This window comes from Saccostrea echinata, unplaced genomic scaffold, assembly GCF_033153115.1.
Source record: "Saccostrea echinata isolate AGI-Se365-2 ecotype Australia unplaced genomic scaffold, CSIRO_AGI_Sech_v1 ptg000051l, whole genome shotgun sequence".
NCBI classification, from domain to species: Eukaryota; Metazoa; Mollusca; class Bivalvia; order Ostreida; family Ostreidae; genus Saccostrea; species Saccostrea echinata.
This window is the reverse complement of record NW_026889800.1, coordinates 8296890-8318091: the sequence shown is the minus strand read 5'-3', so window position 1 is coordinate 8318091 and position 21202 is coordinate 8296890. Positions and strand designations below refer to the sequence as shown.

General features: G+C 33.8%; 2 protein-coding genes across 3 annotated transcripts in view; one reads left to right on the top strand and one right to left on the bottom strand.

The window, feature by feature from the left end:
• Positions 1-294: 294 nt before the first annotated feature.
• On the bottom strand, positions 295-5083 carry LOC133203611 (formylglycine-generating enzyme-like). 2 transcript variants are annotated; one of them, XM_061339382.1, is made up of 8 exons: positions 4387-5080; positions 4114-4188; positions 3494-3576; positions 2975-3097; positions 2676-2790; positions 2227-2343; positions 1884-1943; positions 295-588 (listed from the first exon to the last, which is right to left on the bottom strand). In XM_061339382.1, exons 1-8 carry the CDS (start codon positions 4780-4782, stop codon positions 421-423), a joined length of 1137 nt encoding a protein of 378 aa, XP_061195366.1. In that variant the 5' UTR covers positions 4783-5080; the 3' UTR covers positions 295-420. The 2 variants fall into 2 exon arrangements, with proteins under 2 accessions (XP_061195366.1, XP_061195367.1); XM_061339383.1 differs by lacking the exon at positions 295-588 and adding an exon at positions 997-1071 and having other exon boundaries at positions 4387-5083.
• Positions 5084-5407: 324 nt separating this feature from the next.
• The window catches only part of LOC133203614 (MTRF1L release factor glutamine methyltransferase-like), an 81141-nt gene continuing 65346 nt past the window's right edge, over positions 5408-21202 (top strand). Inside the window, exons 1-6 of the mRNA XM_061339385.1 lie at positions 5408-5617; positions 6012-6094; positions 6216-6309; positions 7923-8039; positions 9149-9266; positions 9410-9515. Of these exons, the coding sequence (XP_061195369.1) occupies positions 5411-5617; positions 6012-6094; positions 6216-6309; positions 7923-8039; positions 9149-9266; positions 9410-9515 (725 nt within the window). The 5' untranslated portion in view covers positions 5408-5410. The remainder of the gene's footprint in view (positions 5618-6011; positions 6095-6215; positions 6310-7922; positions 8040-9148; positions 9267-9409; positions 9516-21202) is intronic.

Here is a 21202-nt window from a genome sequence, read left to right as displayed (position 1 = left end):
GATTTAATGAAAATCCGCCAGAATTGAGACAATTCGGTAAAGTGTCCCACTTTGGCACCTCTTGTGGCCTCTGTGTATGCTTTGAATCAAAATTGATGCTGGTTTTAAAACAAACATCGTTTAAAAGTTCTGCAAACTATCAAAATTTTAACTGTGTTTTGATTTTTAAATCAAACAAGGGGCCAAATTCGGCTGTTACCATACCTTGTCCTTTGTATACTGTAAAATTTAAAAAGAAAAAATCTTATCCCCCCTCTTTAGAAAAAGAAAACAAAACAAAACAACAGTCTGATATGCTTTTTCTGGTAGTGTTTATTTTAAAAATCAATTTTATGAATGATTGGAAAGTACAAAAGATGTAAAATACTATAGAAAGGCAGTGTAACTTTTAAATTATTTTTAATTGCACTTGAAACACTATTAAAGTTCTTCTCTTAGTAAGTCATCCTGGTCAATTAACACTTCCTCAGTAATGTCCTCTAAATAAGCTGGCAGTTTATCACTGGCACAACGGAATCCTAAATTCACTGCAGAACTGTCTGGTGTATTCTGACTCCTGGCATCACATCTATAGCGGTAACAGTAATTCTGAAAAGACAACAACACAACTAAAGTGGTAACAGTAATTCTGAAAAGACAACATCACATCTATGGCGGTAACAGTAATTCTGAAAAGACAACATCTACATCTATAGTGGTAACAATAATTCTGTAAAGACAACATCACATCTATAGTGGTAACAGTAATTCTGAAAAGACAACCAACACATCTATAGTGGTAACAGTAATTCTGAAAAGACAACATCACATCTATAGCGGTAACAGTAATTCTGAAAAGACAACCAACACATCTATAGCGGTAACAGTAATTCTGAAAAGACAACATCACATCTATAGTGGTAACAGTAATTCTGTAATGACAACATCACATCTATAGCGGTAACAGTTATTCTGAAAAAATAACATAACATCTATAGCAGTAACAGTAATTTTGAAAAGACAACATCACATCTATAGTGGTAACAGTAATTCTGTAAACACAACATCACATCTATAGCGGTAACAGTAATTCTGTATAGACAACATCACATCTATAGTGGTAAAAGTAATTCTGAAAAGACAACATCACATCTATAGAGGTAACAGTAATTCTGTAAAGATAACATCACATCTTTAGCGGTAACAGTAATTCTGAAAAGAAACAACATATCTATAGTGGTAACAGTAATTCTGTAAAGACATCACATCTATAGCAGTAACAGTAATTCTGAAAAGACAACATCACATCTATAGTGGTAACAGTAATTCTGAAAAGACAACATCACATCTATAGCAGTAACAGTATTTTTGAAAAGACAACATCACATCTATAGTGGTAACAGTAATTCTGTAGTGACAACACCACATCTATAGCCGTAACAGTAATTCTGAAAAGACAACATCACATCTATAGCAATAACAGTAACTCTATAAAGACAACATCACAACTATAGCGGTAACAGTAATTCTGAAAAGACAACATCACATCTATAGCGGTAACAGGAATTCTGAAAAGACAACATCTACATCTATAGCAGTAACAGTAATTCTGAAAAGATAACATCTATAGCGGTAACAGTAATTCTACAAAGACAACGGAGCTCTGGAATAATTCTGATTTTACAGTGACTCAGAGAATCTGATTATGGATCACTGAAATCTTCACCACTGATGCTGATATTCACAGACTCACAGAACCAGACAATAGAGCCTTTATAATCATCATCTCCATAAATGCTGCCATACACACATATCTCAAATACAGTGAGCCAATTTTTAAATACATGTACTGTTTTTTAATTAAATTTTGATGATTTTTATAACATTTCTGACAAATAACTTACTTTATGACACATGAAGGATCCTCCCTTTTTCACTTTATCTGTTCCAATCCTTGGACCCTTCTATAATGAACAGGGGAGGCAATCAAATTTTCATGTCATGATTATCAGGTTGTTTTTTTTTTCTAACAATGTTGGAAAGATAAAAAAATGTAAATAAAATATGATTTCCTTGAAGTGTACTTAACACACTTGGTTCTTCTTTGAGGTTGGAAGGGAGGAGAGCAGTTACAGGACTTTACCTGGATAAACATATTTGTTTTTTCTTGGCTAGGATGGGGGTGGGATTAAATTCTTGGATATAAGTAAATATTTACAGTGTTTTTTTTATGTTGGGTGAACTTACTGGATTTTTCTTGGGAGTTGGAGTAAATTTGGTCTCCCACCAATCTTGTGTCCATTCCCAAACATTTCCTATGATATTTTTAACCCCAAAAATATTTTGCTCTGGAAATTCTGTTACCTGAAAGTATATTATGTTTTGCAGAAAAAATACAATAATAAAATTCTTATGTACATGTAAGTGGAAAAGAGAGAGAAAAAGAAAGAAAGAGAGAGAGAGAGAACAATATGCGAAAGCTCTCAACCTTTATCACATTAAGAAAATTTTAAACATTACGCCTTATAATTCAAAATCATCCCCTTTAATGCTTTTCAGTTAAAAAAAATTGCATAAATACCGAAAATACTTATATTGATCTTATCATTGGTGAACAACTCTCAAATGACACTGTTTTTGTAAATTTGAGGCATGGAATGAATTGATTTATGGATAACTTAATCTGCAGTACTTACTGGAGCTGTGGTGTGATAGCCATCATTGGCGGTGTTTTCTGAGGGAAATTTTCCATGCCAGATGTTCATCCAGTGTTTCCCTTTAGGTTCCTCTTTATTTCCCCAGGGAAAAAGCCTGGAACACACATTGTCCTTTGGAGCTAAATTATTACTTTTTTTTCTTTGCAGAAACTTATTTAACCAAGACACCTTAGATTTCAACGAATGTATCTGATACATGTGTAAAAAATAAAGAACTGATGGAAGAATTTCTACATCTTTATTTTTATTAAACTAACATCAGCAGTAGAAGGTCTGACCTTGACTGAAGATTGCCTTTGCAAGCACGCTCAAACTCTGCCTCTGTGGGCAGTCTTTTCCCCGCCCACTCACAATATTTGACAGCATCATTCCATGACACATGCACAACTGGATGGTCCATTCTACAGGTAAATAGATAATACTTATATAACTTAGCAGATAAGGATCAACACATGATTTAAGCGATAGAAAAATCAGTTACAAATGCCTTACAATCAGTTTTATCAAAATGTGGCCATGATGATTATTGTTATGATCCAGGGTAATAACTCTCCAGAGTTTCTCTGCTTAAACATGTACTGAGATATTACATTGGGGAGTTCATAAGAATACATAACGTACATTAAATGGATGTTCAAATTTTTCCATCGAAGAATTAATCAAAAGCCCACTGAATCTTTACAGGTGAGTAAATCCCTTAAATTCATAAAATAATCAATGTAAAAGTTTAATTACACCCCTCCTAGATCTCAAGTAATTTAAATTCCACAAATTTTTGTAAAATATTAAGAGATTACTTGTCTTCAATAGATGAATCTGGACCTTGGGGATGTCGCCAATCTGCACCATTCACAGGGACCCACCAGGGGGCTGCAGCAACCTACGCAGAATAGAGGACATTTATTTACAATTGCTTTGTTTTCTACTCACTGTTTTATACTGATCTTGCAAGGTAATTTACATCACTACCGTATATCCTTAGGTAATAGATATTATATTCCTATTATCTGTTTGTTGAAAACACCATGAACACAGGTTTGAAGAATTTCGCTAGTTCAAGCAACGCTGTGGGCTCTTAATGTTGTGTGTTGTGTCCTTTGACAAGGGAGTTTATCTGCATTGTCTCATTTCATACAGATGTAAAGTGTATTGGCTTACGCTGGGGGTTAACTTGTGCTGGACAGGAAACCCATCCACAGGGAGTCAATGAATGACTCTCATCTGCTTAGCATCACAGAAACTAAGTATAAGCACCAGCCTTATGAGCCTTATATGGCTAGGAGAAGGATTAAATTTTAAGTTTTAAAGATTCTAACTTGACAAGAAAAAAAATCTGGGAGGGATTTTATATCATCCATGGAAAAGAAAGAAAACAGTAGAAATGAAAACAAGACTTTCTCATGTAAAAACTACTCACTGATTGTGTTATATTCCTTAGAGTTTCTTCACTAACATAATTCTCCAGACAGAAGGAATTTCCAAAGTTTTCTGCCTACAGAAAAAAAGTTTAATTTTTTCTAAATCAAGCGTAGCATACAAGTTCAGTAATCAAAAGATCAGGCAGGGATTCATTGGTGAAGTAAGTTTGCATCAAATAAGTGTAATCATTTCTCAGATATAACTTTAAGCAGAACATTATAATTTCTTACAGATTATACATTCAAATTATACACCCTCAGCTGGCATGTACCTCTGTCACGTAATTTGTTTCCTCCACAAATCTCTGGAACTCGGCATTGCTTACTTCATGTTTATCAAGATAAAACGAATCTACGGTGACCTTTCTGGCTGGATTCTCTCCATCCACAGGGAAGATAGGCTCATTGGTCCCCATGGTAAATGTCCCTCGCTCTATAAATACCATCTCATTGGTCCTCGGAAGATCATCTATGTCAATAATTTGTTCCTCAGTGTTATCAATGGAAGGTTCATTTTTTGAGTATTTTGAAGCATCTCTACTCACTGAGCAGCCACAACCCTCTCCTTTAGAATCACCAGCACACTTGTCTGAATCTCGTTCACAAGTCTGACATGAAGAGCTCACGAAGAGTGAAAGTAGAAATAAACAGACGACAAATTTCTCCATTTAAGGTTCAGATTTGGGAGGGTTAGAAACGCTATAAAAATTGATGGCAATAATTTTATCCTCTTCGGCAAAAAATCTGTATCATATTCAACAAATTACGTTTTTTCGATTTGGTCTGTACTAGTCAGCTACTCACCTACTAGCTAGCATACATGTAAATCCTGGAAGCACTTAAAGTAAAAAAATACACGTCATATCTTAACACTTCATTCTATTAAAAATCCCTTACCCAATATAATCTCAGGTGAAGTGCGATAAACTTTATGAAAACGTCATCATCACGGTTTGTGAACTTGTCTTTTTTGAATGCCTTGTGATTGTAAGTGCTTTGTGATCTACTTTCAGTTTACAAATTATATGATTAACTCGTTCACGCGTAAATCATTAGGAAAACGTTATGAAAAAATAAAACTGTTGTGTTTAACATAGTTAGTCACACTTTGAAGCAGTTTTAAAGTTGTTCAGATAAAAACGAAAATATGTAACTTTATATGATTTTTAAGAACAAATTTTGACCGACTTGCCATTTCTTATTTTCACGTGGTTCTACTTTCACTATTGTTGTTGTTAGCTCATAATCATAATGACATAGGACATTGCTTTAATTAATTAACTTCCAAAAAAAATAATGCGATGGTTATTGAAATTAAGAAAGAAAGATTTTCACATCGTAAGAAGAAATCTTAATCGGCACCATTCTTGCAGTGCAAATTCCAGTGATGTAAATAGTGTGTGCTCTGAATTGAGCAGAAAGCTCCAAAATGTTGGGATTGAAAGAGAGGAATCGAATTTGTCTGCAGAATATATCATTGCACATGTTCTGGGCAAAAAGATGGTATATAGGTCTACTTTTTAAAATGTTTCACCCTTTCTCGAAAAAATATAAAAGAGTTCAACGAAGATGTTCGTTTTTTCCGTTTTCAGGGAGATTTGTGTTATTTGATTAATTAATAGTTTTCATGAAGCAAACATTTAGCTTTAAATAAAAGTTAGGCCTTTGTTTTGGGTGTGTCATATGTTTGTTATCATGATTCTGGCAATATATTTTTGTACAGGGAAATACTATTTCAGAAGTAAGACTACAGTTTATGGAAAAACATGTGATAAGTTTTTTTGATAAAGTGATTAAACAGATTAACACGTATATCATGGATAATTTTAAATATGCAGTCATTTGTATTAAATTCATTCAATGTTCAATATTAAGAGCATTCATATTATTTTTGCAGTTTCATCAAGTTTCAAAGAAACAGATAATTACTGAAACACAGTTAGCAAGAATTAAACAACTTGCAATGAGGCGATTGGAAAGGTGCACAAAATTGGTACCTGTATTGACCCAGGATTTGTTAATTTAATATGGTGTTTATAAACATGACAAGTTATTTGAATTAAATCTGAGAAATTATTAATTGTATATCTTTCAATTGAAGAATGCCAATACAATATGTGATTCAGGAGTGGGATTTCCATGAGTTTACCATTAAATTATGTCCACCAGTCCTCATTCCAAGACCAGAAACAGAGGTATGTATACATGTACAGTTGTATATAATAAGAGCCTTTCCACTATGGAAACATGCAAAATTTTATTTCTGATCAGTTGTAATGTTACTATTAAGGTAGTACAAAACACCCATGAAATCTGTTTTAACTCATTTCTTATAAGAACAAGAGAAAAAAAGAATAATATCACTATAATGTGAATAATTAATGATCTTTGTAAGAAAAGTTGTGACATTTTTTTTCACCATATTTTGTAAAAAAAAATTAGAGAATCCTGTATATTGGTCATTCCAGAGCCTACATTAAAGGATGTGTTTATGACATCTACATGCAATATGACAGTCTGTTATTAAATGCAAAGTAACTTTTGATCCACTTTTAGTAGATACCTGATATTTGGAAATATTCATAAGGAGTCTCCATTCTTTATACACAATAACGGTCGAGGTCATGTTTGGAGGTCAAAGGTCAAATATTGTGACATCATCTACTGATTCTTTTAATTTTTTTGCATTGAATATTTTGTTAAATCGCCAAAATACCTGACACTGTCCGTTCAATGTTCCTCATTTTGACACATTTTAATCTGGATTTTATTTCAATCATTCTGTTGATTTTTTGTAAAAATTGAATGATACATTTTTTTTCACCCTTAAAGATAAGGAACAGTGATCGAGCTCAAAAGTCCATCTAAACAATACAAGTTGTCAGCAAAGGCAACACAAGTGAGGTCTACCTCTGAAAACAGTGAAGGAATAAGCATCCCCTGTCAACTGGTCACACCTGGTGTGTGCTCCTTGTCATGATTTTGTAAACAGAAAAATCCAAAAACAATTCAGTGTGAAAATAATGGCCTAACAATTTGTATGAAAAACCTCGGTCAAAATTGGACTTAAAGATACATGTGTATATTAAGTTTGCTAACAAGTCATTTTATTGACTATAGAATTTGCGAAATTTTGACTTTGAAAAAACAAGATTGTTGATATTCTTGTATCATTACCTTACCTTGTTTTATATAAATTGCTTTCTTATTAGCAAAGTATGTCATGATCTTGATCCAAGGTCATTTAAGCAATTTCAAGGTCTTGTTAAATCCCCCCCCCCCCCCCCACACACACACACAAAAAAAAAGAAAAAAAATTAATATCAGACATGACTTACTATTCCTAAGCCAGTCATGTGTAGTTCCACAATATACAAGGTTGTTCACAGAATCATTTGCTTGCATGCGTTATAACTTATTGTGCCATAATGATCAATAGGCAGGGCCTTTTTGAAAAAAGAAAAGTATGAGAAATATATAGGGTATACTAACAAAATATGGTTATTCATTTGTGATAAAAAGAAAAGTTGCAAATATAAAGCATAACTGTTCATGCAGTGTTTGGAAGTTTGGGGGATTACAAGTCAAATTAAAACACCTGATGATTTTTGTACAAGTGCTTTCTGAAATTAATTATACAAAATAACTATGCACTTGAATCAATTTAATCTATCATTGGACCCCCAAAACAAGACCAGTATTCCTTAAATAAGTTGTTTCAACTCATTATAGTTATCAGTTTTAAATGTCAAATGCCACCATAATACATGTATAAGAAACTTAATTTCTTTCTTTGTGACTTTTGAAGGAACTAGTCCAGTATGTAATACAAGATGTGGAGGAAAGCAGGACATGTCAGAAGTTCTTAGAGGTTGGCTGTGGATCAGGGGCAGTAACTCTGTGTTTACTTGCCAAACTTCCCTGGGTATAAAATCTCTTACTCTTGCCATCATTTCATTGTAAACTTTTTGTGAACTTACATATTGCTTTAAAACCATTTCAAACAACTGTTTAATATCACAATCTTTTCCTATGTTTTTAGCTTTGGAAAATGACAGTGATCTAACCCATATCTTATATGAAATTTATATTAAGAATTGATATTTAAGGACCCTCAATACACCAGTGCAAAATGATTTTGGGACATTGAGAAAATTATTTTGAATAAAGGTGTAAATATTGAGCTTATCTATTTAATTTTCAATATATGGTACATGGCATTTACCCCCAGGAAAAATGTTCAAACACAACCAAGTATCAGTGAACAGATATCACTGTTGTTTACTTCCATGGAGAAAATGTGTGTAAATAAAGTGTTCAGTTAATTCATTTTGGCCTTTTAAAATGTTAAGAATACTTGCATTGGTTACAAATTGAGTAATATACTGTAAATTTCAATTTATTGGAATTTAGATCAAAGGGCAGATCACTCTAACTGCAGAAAAGTACCATAGAACCATAACTCTTTAGTATGCCGTGTAGAGAGGGTTCTTAACCGACTTTTTTCCTGCCAGATATCCCTTGATTTGAATTCTCTAGGTTTTAAATGCTATTTCTGTAGATGACAGCAGTGACCTGTGATATCAGTGGCCTGTGATATCAGTGATGTTTTTTAAATGCTATTTCTGTAGATGACAGCAGTGAACTGTGATATCAGTGGCCTGTGATATCAGTGGTCTGTGATATCAGTGAGGTTTTTAAATGCTATTTCTTTAGATGACATCAGTGGCCTGTGATATCAGGGACGCTTTTTAAATGCTATTTCTGTAGATGAATTCAGTGACCTGTGATATCAGGGACGCTTTTTAAATGCTATTTCTGTAGATGACAGCAGTGGCCTGTAATATCAGTAGCATTTTCAAATGCTATTTCTGTAGATGACAGCAGTGGCCTGTGATATCAGTAGCATTTTCAAATGCTATTTCTGTAGATGTCAGCAGTGGCCTGTGATATCAGTGACATTTTTAAATGCTATTTCTGTAGATGACATCAGTGGCCTGTGATATCATGTCACTTTTAAGTTCTATTTTGTAGATGGCAGCAGTGGCCTGTGATATCAATGATGTTGCCTGTCATCTCACAGTGGAGAACTTAACAAGATATAAAGTACAAGGGAGAGCTAATGTCCTGAATGTGGACTTCAAAAGCCAGGGTTTGTACACAAATTATTACAGCTCAATATTCTGACCTTCTGGTTGCTGTATCATAACCTTGACCTGCACATCATCATGATGTTATGTTTCATGAAATTTGTAAACATTTGAATATGAAATCAGGATTGTTTTTTTCTTCCAGAGAATATTCAGCTTATCTCTCGGTTAGGTCCATTTGACTTCATTATTAGTAATCCACCATATATACCCACTGCAGATATTGATGACCTTGACCCAGAGGTCAAAAGGTAAAAGTTCTGAACAAAGCAAGAGGTTACTGAATAATTGTTATAAAAAGAGTCAACAAAGATTACACTGACAGAAACTACTATTTATTGAATTTGTGTATGTATTACCTGTGTAAGTGGGTTATTTAAGGTCAAGATCTAGTAAATAAAAGGAGCCTACAGATTTCTCAAATTTGAGAAATAGATTCCTTTAATGAAGCTTTATAAGTATAGCTTGGTCAAATAAGGTGTTTCGGGGCATAATTTGTAGGTAAACAAGACGAAAAATCATATCTTAAACTTTCATTTTCAAAGAAAAATTAAGAAAATCAGTCATGAATATGGGAGTTTTTTCCATATCACACAAATTAAATGTATCCAGATTGCCTACAGTCTCTCAGAAAACGGTATTTTGTATGTTCTTAGCCTCTTCTTTAAAATAATATTAAATTGAAAATAGGTTTCGGGATTACTTTTCACATGATTTCAAATTGAATTCCAGAAAAGTACTTTATTTTCTACATAATTCTTTTACAGCTGTAAAGTACGGGAAAAAGAAAGTTTAATTTGAATATGACGTCATAATGGATCTAGCATCAAAAAGGCAGTCTAAAATCATTTACTAGATCTTGACCTTAATTTTTTTCTGCAATAGCTGCAACATTAATTTTCATACTAACAAAGATAGACAGACGTTTTATTGTTAAAATATAAAGTAGGATTAAGTACATTACATATTGTATTATTGATAAATGCCCATGATTTTCTTAAGAAGTATAGGAGATAATATTCAGTTGATTAGGGCTGTATCGATATATAGATATATCAATATGTATCAATATTCAAGAATGTATTGTATCGAAAAAGATAACTTCCAATATTTATCGGACAGGCACTTTTACATAAAATTCTGTGAAAAATTGGGAATTTCAATCACCAAAAATTATATTTAACTGTTTTGAATTAAAAATGATCAATAATGATATAATCATTAAGGAGATAGCACATGTTGCAACCACTATTAAAAACGCTCACAATTGAAATAATTATTTCAATAGTGATTGAGATGAAATATGTGGAGCTCAAAAGTCCATTTAACATTACAAAATAGAAGCAGAGCAAACACAGACCTCCAAGACATCAGAGGTGGGATCAGATGCCATGGAGGAGTGAGCACCCCCTGCTGAATGGTCACACCCACCGTGTGCTCCTTGTCATGATCAGGAAATGATGGAAAAATCCATCGACAATTCAGTTGCAACCACAATTGAAATAATGTTCACTTAAGAAACAATGATTTTAATAGAGGTTTTAAATGCATTTCAAAACTTAAACCAGGTTGCAACTATTATTGAAATAACGTTCACTATTGAAATAAATATTTCAATAGTGTTTGAAATAATGATTTTAATAGTTGCTGACAATGTTTTCAATACCAAAAGCTCATTGCAAGCCTTACTGAAATAACTCCACTATTGAAAAAAAAAGGATTAATTGTTCACTATGTTTTCAAACAAAAAAAATTAATTTATTGAGTTTAGAATTTTATGTTTTCCTTTCTTTTCTAGAAATTACTTTTAATGAGGCCGAGTCTAATTCGAGTGCGCATGACTTTGCGCAGCTTTTTAGTTTCATGCAGTCGTAGGTGCAACATAACACCTTTCCTAAGTATTGTAATTTGAATATAAAATTAACATTATATAACATCTTCTGTAACGTTTATGAGTCTTACAATGTGCTTTTAAGACAATAATGAGGAATAAACACTGAAATGGCTTTCACGACGTCACTGCCTTCCGGTTTTGTAAGCAATGCATGATGCTGAAGAATGACGCATGACTCGCTCAAGTATTCAAACGTCTATGGACATTTTTTTAAAAACCGTTGACAGAACATCAAAAGAAACATACCAACAATGTATCTAACATTGATATTTTTTACCAAACTAATTCATCTGCTCCCATATATACAAAATGTATACCGCAATATGGCAAATTTAGAGGTATTGGGTATACTGGGGGAAAAACTTCATAATAATTCCTAGACCAACCCAGATGGTCAACTTTTTTGAAAATTCACAGTTTGGTGACTTTTTATAATAGCTTTCATATATTTGACTGAAATGGAAATCCCTAGGGCAGAAATACAAAAAATATGGGGAAAATGTGATAATTTGGCACTTTTCCATTAAAGTCCCACAGGGTCCAATAGTAAAAATTGACAACTTTTGAGATGGCACCCTAAGATATCGGGATGCTAAACATTCAATTATTTTATCTTAAAATGATTGATATAATATTAAAAATTCATGCAAGAAAATGTATCAAAATCTCTAGGGTAGAAATAATTAGACTTGGCCTCGTTAATACACTGACACCTTTGATTTAATTGATGTGCCTAAAATTCAAAGTATGCAAATGTAATACTAGTATCTACAAACTTTCTGAAGAAAATATGGCTATTCTTAATCAATAGGTTATGGAATAGAACTAAATTCTCTCTTATATTCAAGAGCTTGCCTACACTACAAATATGGATAGTAAAGCCAACATTTCTATTTGTCAAGACCTTAAAAGAAACAAACAAAACTTCAAGGAAAGTTAGTATGAGCATTATTACAATAGCGGGTGTTGTTTCAATACCGGTTAAATGTATAAAACCACTATTGAAACTAGTTATAATTGTAACGGGGACCGTTACAGATGTTCCCCAAACGCTCCCCAACACCCTTTTGGTGTCTTATTTCCTGTAAGCTTCATTAAATAAGGCAATGAAGTATATTGGTCGTTTTTTGCATTTCACGCCAGGCACGTACATGCATGTGCAGGATGACCATGTCATCACATCTATACTATTAATGCATCTTTATATTCTGAGTATCAAAACATTTCATCAAAAAATAAATAAGTTCTGGCTATATCAAGTATATTGGTCATCTTAGCATTGCACGCATGCGCATCTGCATGCATGTTCATAATGACCATGCCATTTTGTCTACACTTATAATATCTCTGTTTATTCTTAGTATGAAAGCTTTTCATAAAAAATATATAAAAGTTATGGCTATGTTAAGTATATTGGTCATTTAACACATTGCACGCGCGCGCATGTGCATTCATGAGCATGATGTCCAAATCATCTTGTCTACACTTTTAATATATCTGTATATTTTTAATAAAAGAAATATAAAAATCACGGCTATATTAAGTATATTGGTCAATTAACACATTGCACGCGCGCGCACGTGCATGCATATGCATGCGTGCATGCATGTGCATGATGACCATGTCATCTTGTCTACACTTTTAATATATATAAATATTTTGAGTATCAAAGCATTTCATCAAAAAGTATAAAAGTTACGAGTATTTCAAGTATATTTGTCATTTTACGCTTTGCGCGTGCGCACACGTGCATGCATATGCATGTTGACCATGTCATCTTGTTTACACTTTTAATATATCCTTATATTCTGAGTATCAAAGCATTTCATCAAAAAATATATAAGTTACAGCTATATCAAGTATATTGGTCATTTTACGCATTGCACGCGCACGCACGTGCATGCACGTGCGCGCAAAATGACCTTGATTCCGCAAATCTACATAACATGCCTATTAACCCTAGAAAGGTTTCACCTCAATCGGATGAGTAGTTGACGAGATCACTCGCGGACAAAAAAGTACCCAGGAAGAAGAAGAAGAAGAAGAACTAGATGCGTTTCTTGTTGCTAGGGCAACAAGTGGTCTTCCGACCGAACTTTTCTCCAGATCGCTATGCTACCTCACTTCATTTAACACTTTATTGAAGGTATTTTTTTGTTTGCGTTTATATATCACAGTCTTTCAACATAGATCATGATTATCAAAGGATTTCTGTAGAATCTCTGTTAAAAAAGCTTTAAAAAATAAGCAAAAACTATCATACATGTCTTCACAGAGAAAAATATCATTTACAACTGAAAAAAGAGAGAAACAATCTCCCGCCCCAGCAGGATTCGAACCCGCAACAATACGAGAAAGTTTGGATCGGTCATATCTTTGCAATAAATGCATCAATCAAAATGATGAAAACATACTTTGAACTCTTAGAAGACTCTCTATTAACCCTGTAAATCCCAGAGAAAAATATTGAAAAACAAAAAAGTTACAAATTTAACATTTTTGAATTCACTTCCGTTCGCGACCGGAAGTACGAACGACGAAAAATAATGGTCGATCAACATATCTACATTTGATGCTCTATCACCTCAGCAAGTTTCATATTCATATCTTATCATATGTATCGGAAGACCTTAATAATAACTAGTAAACTAATTGTTCAGAGAACAATTAGACGCCTTTCCACCTTTTTAAGTGTTTTCGTGTCATTTGGGCTGAAAAAAAAATGCGGAAAAAAAAATTGCTCCTCCAGCTGGGATCGAACTCAAAACCCTTGGTTTGAAAGGCAGGTGCGCTAACCACTGAGCTACACATTGCGATAAAATTGGGTAAGTTAATTAAGACTATAGAATAAATACAAGCGTATTTTTAGAATCGGTAGGGGAAGAAAGAAGTTCCGTAAAAGGAAATAGTTCCTCAACTTCCAAGCAGGATTTAAAATAACAAGGGACGGGCTGCGTGAGAAAACGTTAACACTGTTCCCTAATGAAAATGTATTAATGGACTGTAGCCCGATTCAGCGATATTGTGAGCATGCTGAATTTTTGGAAAATAGCTTTGTTGTAAGCTTAAAAGATCGGGTTCGGATTTTAACATTTCTGACTGAATATCCTGAAATAAATATGAAACATTTAAATAAGCATTTCTTTGGGTTAAATTAAATATGTGTAGCACAAATTAAACTCCCAACATGCATTTTTAGAAGGGAAACACGAGAATGAAAGCGAGAATTGTTTTTAATATACCGAAAATCGCTCTTTCTGGAAACTGATTAATTCTAAATAAAAATCAAATAAATTCCAAATGTAAAAGAAAGAGAGAATGCTTGGTATTAAAATGTCGTATCATATCAGAAAAATCGAATGCTACTAACGACATCTGAAGAAATAGCCGATAAAAGGTCTAGATCATTTCTTCGTTCACCTGCACTTCAATTTCAAACACAACAGAACTTGTAGTTTTTGCCGTGAAACTTCATGACTTCTATAAACTTATAAGACTCACCGTAAAACTCTCAAGGAAGTTTCTCTGAGGTCTATACTAAATTTGTACCAAATATGGTGTCGATCCGAGGTCTGGTTTGAATTTTACAGAAGTATTCTACGTTGTTGTTGATGTGATTTTTTTTTTTTAAGAAGGGGGGGGGGGATGAATTATTTATTTTATGCCTCTTTTAAACTAAGAATTGTAACTACTTTCACATCTTTAAACCTGATTGTGACCTTTGGGTCAAGGTCAAAGGTCAAGGTCATTTAAAAAAAAAAAAACAAAAACAAAAAAACAACAACAACAACAACAAAACCAAACAAACAAGGAAATATTTACTTTCTATGTTTTTACCTGAAACTGGAGCTGGATGCATGTCCTTACTTTTCATTTGACCCAATGTCAAGGTCAAAGGTCAAGGTCAAAGTTCAAGGTCATTTGGTGAATTGCTATATTTTACACATGTATAAGAAATTTCTTATGTTTTTAAATGACTTTAACCTTGACCTATATTTCAAGGTCAAAGTCAAATATGCCGATGCAGTTGGTCCCATGTCTCTAGGATACACCGTTTTAAAAAAAAAGTTCATTAAATGTAAGCAGCATAAACTTTCAGGGGCAGTAACTCATACAAGGGACCCAAGAATGCTTTTGCAATGATAGAATGAAGAGAGTACTAAATGAGTCGAAGACACTGATGAAGTTTTTACGGTTTCGGAGGAGTAGCGATAACAAGGTTTTATTGCAAAAGGGGTGACAACTTTTGAATGGGTCAAGCTTTGGGGACAAGAATGAAATCCTTAAAATAGTTTTAGAAGGACATATTATAGATGCAAAGATATTCAGTATATGTCGAAAGGTTTTCTACAGAATCTCTGACAAAAAAGCTTTTAAAAATCAGCAAAAACTACCATACATGTTTTCAAAGAGAGAGAAGTCATTAGCAACTGAAAAAAGAGAAAAACAAAGAAAAAAAAAAATTAACTGCCTCCAGCAGGATTCGAACCCCAGACAGTGGGACAAAGTTTGGATCGGTCATATCTTTGCAAAAAATGCACGCATCAAAATATTGAATACATATTTAAAATTCTTATAAAACACTCTATAAACCCTGTAAATCCTAAAGAAAAATATTGAAAAACAAAAAAGTTGAAAAATTGGACTTTTTGAATTCACTTCCATTTGCGACCGGAAGTGCCGACGACGAAAAATAAAGGTCGTTCCCCATATTGGAATTTGATGTTCTATCTATTCATTGAGTTTCCATTTCATATCTTTAGCCGTTCTCGAGAAAATTTCTGGACAAAATGCCATTTAAAAAATACAAATTTCCCCAAAAATCGCGAACGGAAGTAAATTTTGAAAAAATGAAAAACACGTCTGGAGATATTTACATGATGCATCTTCCCTGAAAAAATCTCTGAAATCTGCTTACCCACAGCTGAGATATCGCCATAACTATGAAAAAAAGAATAACTAGAGCAAAGCTCGTTGCAAAGCAACGAGTAGGTCTTCCTTCTTAGCTTGTAAGTTGACGTCGTAATAAAAGGATAAATATTTGTTTAATTTCCACCTAAAGGTTACATGTTTCTGTTTAGATTGTCAACTTTGCTAACATTCTCTTTCTTCTTTGACCCAAATATCAAGAGACCTCATCTCCGGAACTCTGAATCTGGAGTGAGCATGAGGATATATAATTCAACTGTACTCTCTCCAACAGTACTCCTGAAATTGTATTCAAAACACTAATACCCCCAGACCCTCATTTCTTGAACTTTGACTTTTGATTTTTAATTTCTAGACTTTTCTATTCATCTAACATCTTTGATGCAATCATGTTAGTAACACGTGTCATACTACAGAATCATCAGTGTTTTGCTACATCACTGACATAATAATTGCTTGACAAAACATTTACACAGCATAACTACATAGTAAGTAATCCAAATGTGTTACTGATTGAGGATATCCATTTTTTGACAATCAGTAAGTAGAAAAATACTCTTACAAGAAATGCACAGGGATGATTTCAGTAAGACATGGTGTCACTTGTGGAAAATTTTAACATAACATCTTTTTTAGCCTTTAACTTAAAAGTTAAACTTAATTATCTCAAAAACCGATATCTAAATACATGTACCATTTATATGGTGAAGTGAGTTGGTACTCCCAACCCCTTATTCTTTAAGGTTTTTACCCTGCATGGTTATTTGGAGTCATTGGATATCTTGATGTTTAATCTTGGTCCAGTTGAAATTGAGAAAAAATGGTTTTATTGTACTTCTTGGGTTCATTTATTCAAATGTTTTACAAGGGGGGAAAAAGACACATATATTTAAATTTTTGTATACCGGTATTACACATATATTCAAGTAATTTTTTTTAATAAGAATTCATTAAAAATATTTGAATCCATTGAAGTTGATTGCAGTAGATATATGTGAATTATGAGCCTAAGACACAACAAGCAAATTTAAAGAATACTGTACAGCAGGAAATTAACTCGCGGAGATAATATTCGCTATTTTCGCGGAAATAAAAATTCCGCGAATTCAACATACAGTTAATAATTCTTCAAAAATTGATAAGGATAAATTGAAATATTACCGATATTTGTGATTAGATTCGGTAACTCTATTTACGTTTCCTTGTAAACATAAAAAGCAGTAATTAATATAGCAGAGATGTAGACTGTCTTCTTAATTATGCGGGTGTACGGATCAATCACTAACACGTAGTTGTTTTTTTTTTAAGCTTAATTGATAAATAAACATCTAAGACTAACATTTAATTCTGCCACCCAGTAGAGGTGCGATGTAATTATCTATAAAACATGTATTGTTAGAATTCACCCGTGCGTATCACTCAGTCTTATTATCTTTAATCAAGGCACTTACGTAGTAAAGACAACACTGTTACACATTAATTCAATTTTATTAACAGTTCAACATTTTGACTATCGGTACTGACAACTGATTTAGATTCAGAGGGATTAAAATGACCTGCAGCAAATACAACTCAGTACTCTACTCAAGACATACCTATTCATGAACGAACACCTGCCAAAGGGCTTCTTTTTTTTTAACATGTTTGCCATTGTTTGGGATACGACTGGAAATCACTTAAATAAATCACTCGCGTATAGACTCATATGTATTTCAAAAATATTTAACAAAAAGAAAGAAAGAAAACAAGAGAAAGAAAGAAGAAAATTTACATGAATGCATAACAGTGTAAATCGTACAACATTTCGTCTTCCAATCGGGATCAGTACGGTGTTTCAATCTATTTAATCGGGTTCAGAATCGACACAATATGCAAGGAAAATACTTGCAGTGCGGAAAAAGTTTTTGTATAATTTTTCCTTTCCGCGAATTCAAGCGACCGCGATTTGCTGCAAGTTGAACAAATCGCAATCTTTTCCGACCGCGATTTTAACCTGCTGTACAGTAGTGGTCTCATTCTGTCATTTGTCCACTGAAAAAGTTTGATGATAATAGGCCTGAAACTGTTCAAAATATGCCTCTAAATCATTTTGAAATAGAATGGCTGCAAAATTTAAAAAGTAGGTAACCATGAACTACTTTTGAGTCAACATGATACGAGGTCCTTAGATGCATCAACTGACAAGATTTGATGATCCTAGTCCTTATAGTAAGCAAAATATCAACATTTTAATACCATGTAATTTTTGGTCAACTTTGAAGTGACCTTGAGACCAAGCCCTTTGTCCCAGAGTGATTCCCTGTGCAAATTTTAATCTACAATATATCCTCATCCTTTTGTGAAAGTTTGGTGATAATCTGCCTAGTGGTTCTTGAGAAGACGATTTTTTAGCAACCAGTACTTTTGGTTTTATTTACCTAATTATCTCCCCTTGTTTAAGGGTCATAACCCTAAGTTTACTATAAAAGGGAGCCCTTGGGCCATGGATACACTGTGACAAATTTGACAATAATTGGCCAAGGGGTTCTTGAGTTATGGCCCATATTCTAACAAGAGGCCCATGGGCCACAATGCTCACCTGAGTTACTTTGGCTCTGCTGTTCTTCACCAGACCTTCCCTCCCTTGTAATACTTATTGCGGCTCCATCCTACCCCCGGGGGCCTAGATTTGAAAAATTAGAATCTACACTACCCCAGGATGATTCCACATATGTTTCAGTTCTCTGGCCCAGTGGATTTTGCCTATCTATTTCAATGTAAAACTTTGATTCCCTATTGTGGCCCCGCCCTACCCCCGGGGGCCATGATTTGAAGAATTTAGAATCTACGCTACCCCAGGATGCTTCCACATAACTTTCAGCTTTTCTGGCCCTGTGGTTCTTGAGAAGATTTTTTAATGACCCCACCCTATTTTTGTCTTCTCTTGATTATCTCCCCTTGTAAAGGGGGTTGGTCCTTCATTTTAACAAACTCCCCTTCACCCAAGGATGCTGTGTACCAACTTTGGTTAAATTTGGCTCAGTGGTTCTTGAGAAGAAGATGAAAATATGAAAAGTTTACAGATGGACGGACAGACAGACAGACAGATGGACAGACGATGGACAACTCGTGATCAGAAAAGCTCACTTAAGCTTTCAGCTCAGGTGAGCTAAAAAGTTTAAGAACACCGCACAAATGGCCATAGCATTAGCTCTTTGAGCCTTTGGCTCACAAGAGCTAAAAAGATAAAAAGAATTATGTATCTTAGAGTTGTCTATTTGTAATCGAAGTTATAATGAAATCAGACCAATTTCTTGAAATAAAAAATTGCACAGTTGTAGTGCAAAAAAATTAATGATATTTTACATGTCCCTACAATATTCAAGAGAGGGCATGTTGCAAAATTTTGAATTAAATTAGAGAGGTTATGACTGTTCCATCGCTAATTATAGATGATCAATGCGAAAACACAAAGTTGAGAATTGCAATGTCATTTAAAGTCTTGGAGATCACTGAGCTATTAAAAAATTATTTCTTCAGACAGGTCATTTTTCAAAGTGCACAGTAAATTTTCCTTCAATCAATGTGTCCGCACACTTTTCCAACAATCCTCTTCATGTACATGCCCTTAGCACTGAAGTCATTTGAAATATGCACATATGTTAACATTTGTTGTTGTATATGCCAAAATAGCAGTTCTCTCTAAATTTTTTTTGTAAAAATACATATATTACAAGTTCTTAATGTATTAAGGCTTGATGTGTCCATAATCCTAGATGGAAGGACTTTTATCCTTGTGTGACTGTTTAAATTTCACTATGCTGCTTTTTCTTCGTCATCTCCAAACAGATGCTCTTCTGGCAAATATGGTCATGCTTGGTATCAAATTTCAGTTATCAGATGGCAGTCACACCTATCCAAAAGAAATTGAAATTTCTCATTTAAAATAAAAAAAAAAAAACTGTACAACTTATAAATGATAAATAGCGATGTTAATTTTACTCGGACAGCTAAGTCGCACAGTCAGAGGCTTTAGTCAAATGAAAGTCGAGTACTCGTTGAAATTTAAATTAATTTTTCATGTCATTTTCCTTTTTGTCTTTAAGAGACTGCTAGCCTGTACAATATTTAAACTACGTTATAACCATTATACAACAAATTATTGAATCATTAATATTTTCGTAGTAATAAATATATGTATCAAATGTATTTGATTTCAAATATAATATTTACTGCCAGTGGGTTTTTTTCAGTACTTTGGGACCGGGGGCTGGGGCAATCAGAATTGGGAATTTCAGCATCAATTAGGCTAAATTGGGAATCTCCCAGAAAGCCCAATCACTTAAAAAGCTTTGTCAAAAAGCTTTGTTTTTGTCTTTGTATTACTTTAACAAATAATTGTTATAACTAATCAAGACTATTCTTGGTATGGATTATCTAATTACTTGCATCAAGAACAATAGTGGTATGAATTATCTAATTATGAAGAAATCCAACTTGGCTGAGGTGGCAGAGGATAGTTTTTTTTAATGCCAAACATGTGCCGAGGGGGTACACATATACATGCGATCCATAAAAACATGTACATGGGGACAGTTTTCCAGGGGCTAATTAATTACACTTCATATGCCCATGGCTCACAAATTATGTCAACAAATTACATGTAATCTTCCTAGTAGAGTGCACATGTACCAAAAATGCACCTGGGGTCTCCCCAAATTTTGGCTTGTTTTTCCAAGATTTGGGCCTCAGTCGCACCCATACAACCCACCCCCAGGCCCGAGCGAGCAGGATAAAACACCCAGTAGTCTGTAAATCAATGCATGCCCTAATGAAAATTCACCAATTGATATGAGGCCATTCACCTTCCCTCTGAGATACACACCTTCTTCTAAGGCCTACTGCTTTTCAGCTGAATTTCCTCTGCAACGGACCATGTGTCTTAGGTTCGCATTTACAACTCTGTATATGATAAGCATCATAGTGACACCTACAAGTTGCACATCATTTTTTTCAGCAAGCACTTTGCTACACTGCAAATGTGTCCCATAATTATTCTAATTATTTTTCTACATAAAATATCACATCAAACAGGGGATATCTCAATTCTTTAAGAAATTTGACCGGATCTTTAGT

Excerpts from the sequence above, each read along its gene's own strand:
- LOC133203611 (XM_061339382.1), bottom strand. The coding sequence starts at position 4,782 with ATGGAGAAATTTGTCGTCTGTTTATTTCTACTTTCACTCTTCGTGAGC. Across the intron at positions 3,098-3,493 it reads GATTCATCTATTGAAGACAA|AATGGACCATCCAGTTGTGC; the intron begins GTAATCTCTTAA and ends ATTTACCTGTAG. Across the intron at positions 2,344-2,675 it reads GCTATCACACCACAGCTCCA|GTAACAGAATTTCCAGAGCA; the intron begins GTAAGTACTGCA and ends ATATACTTTCAG.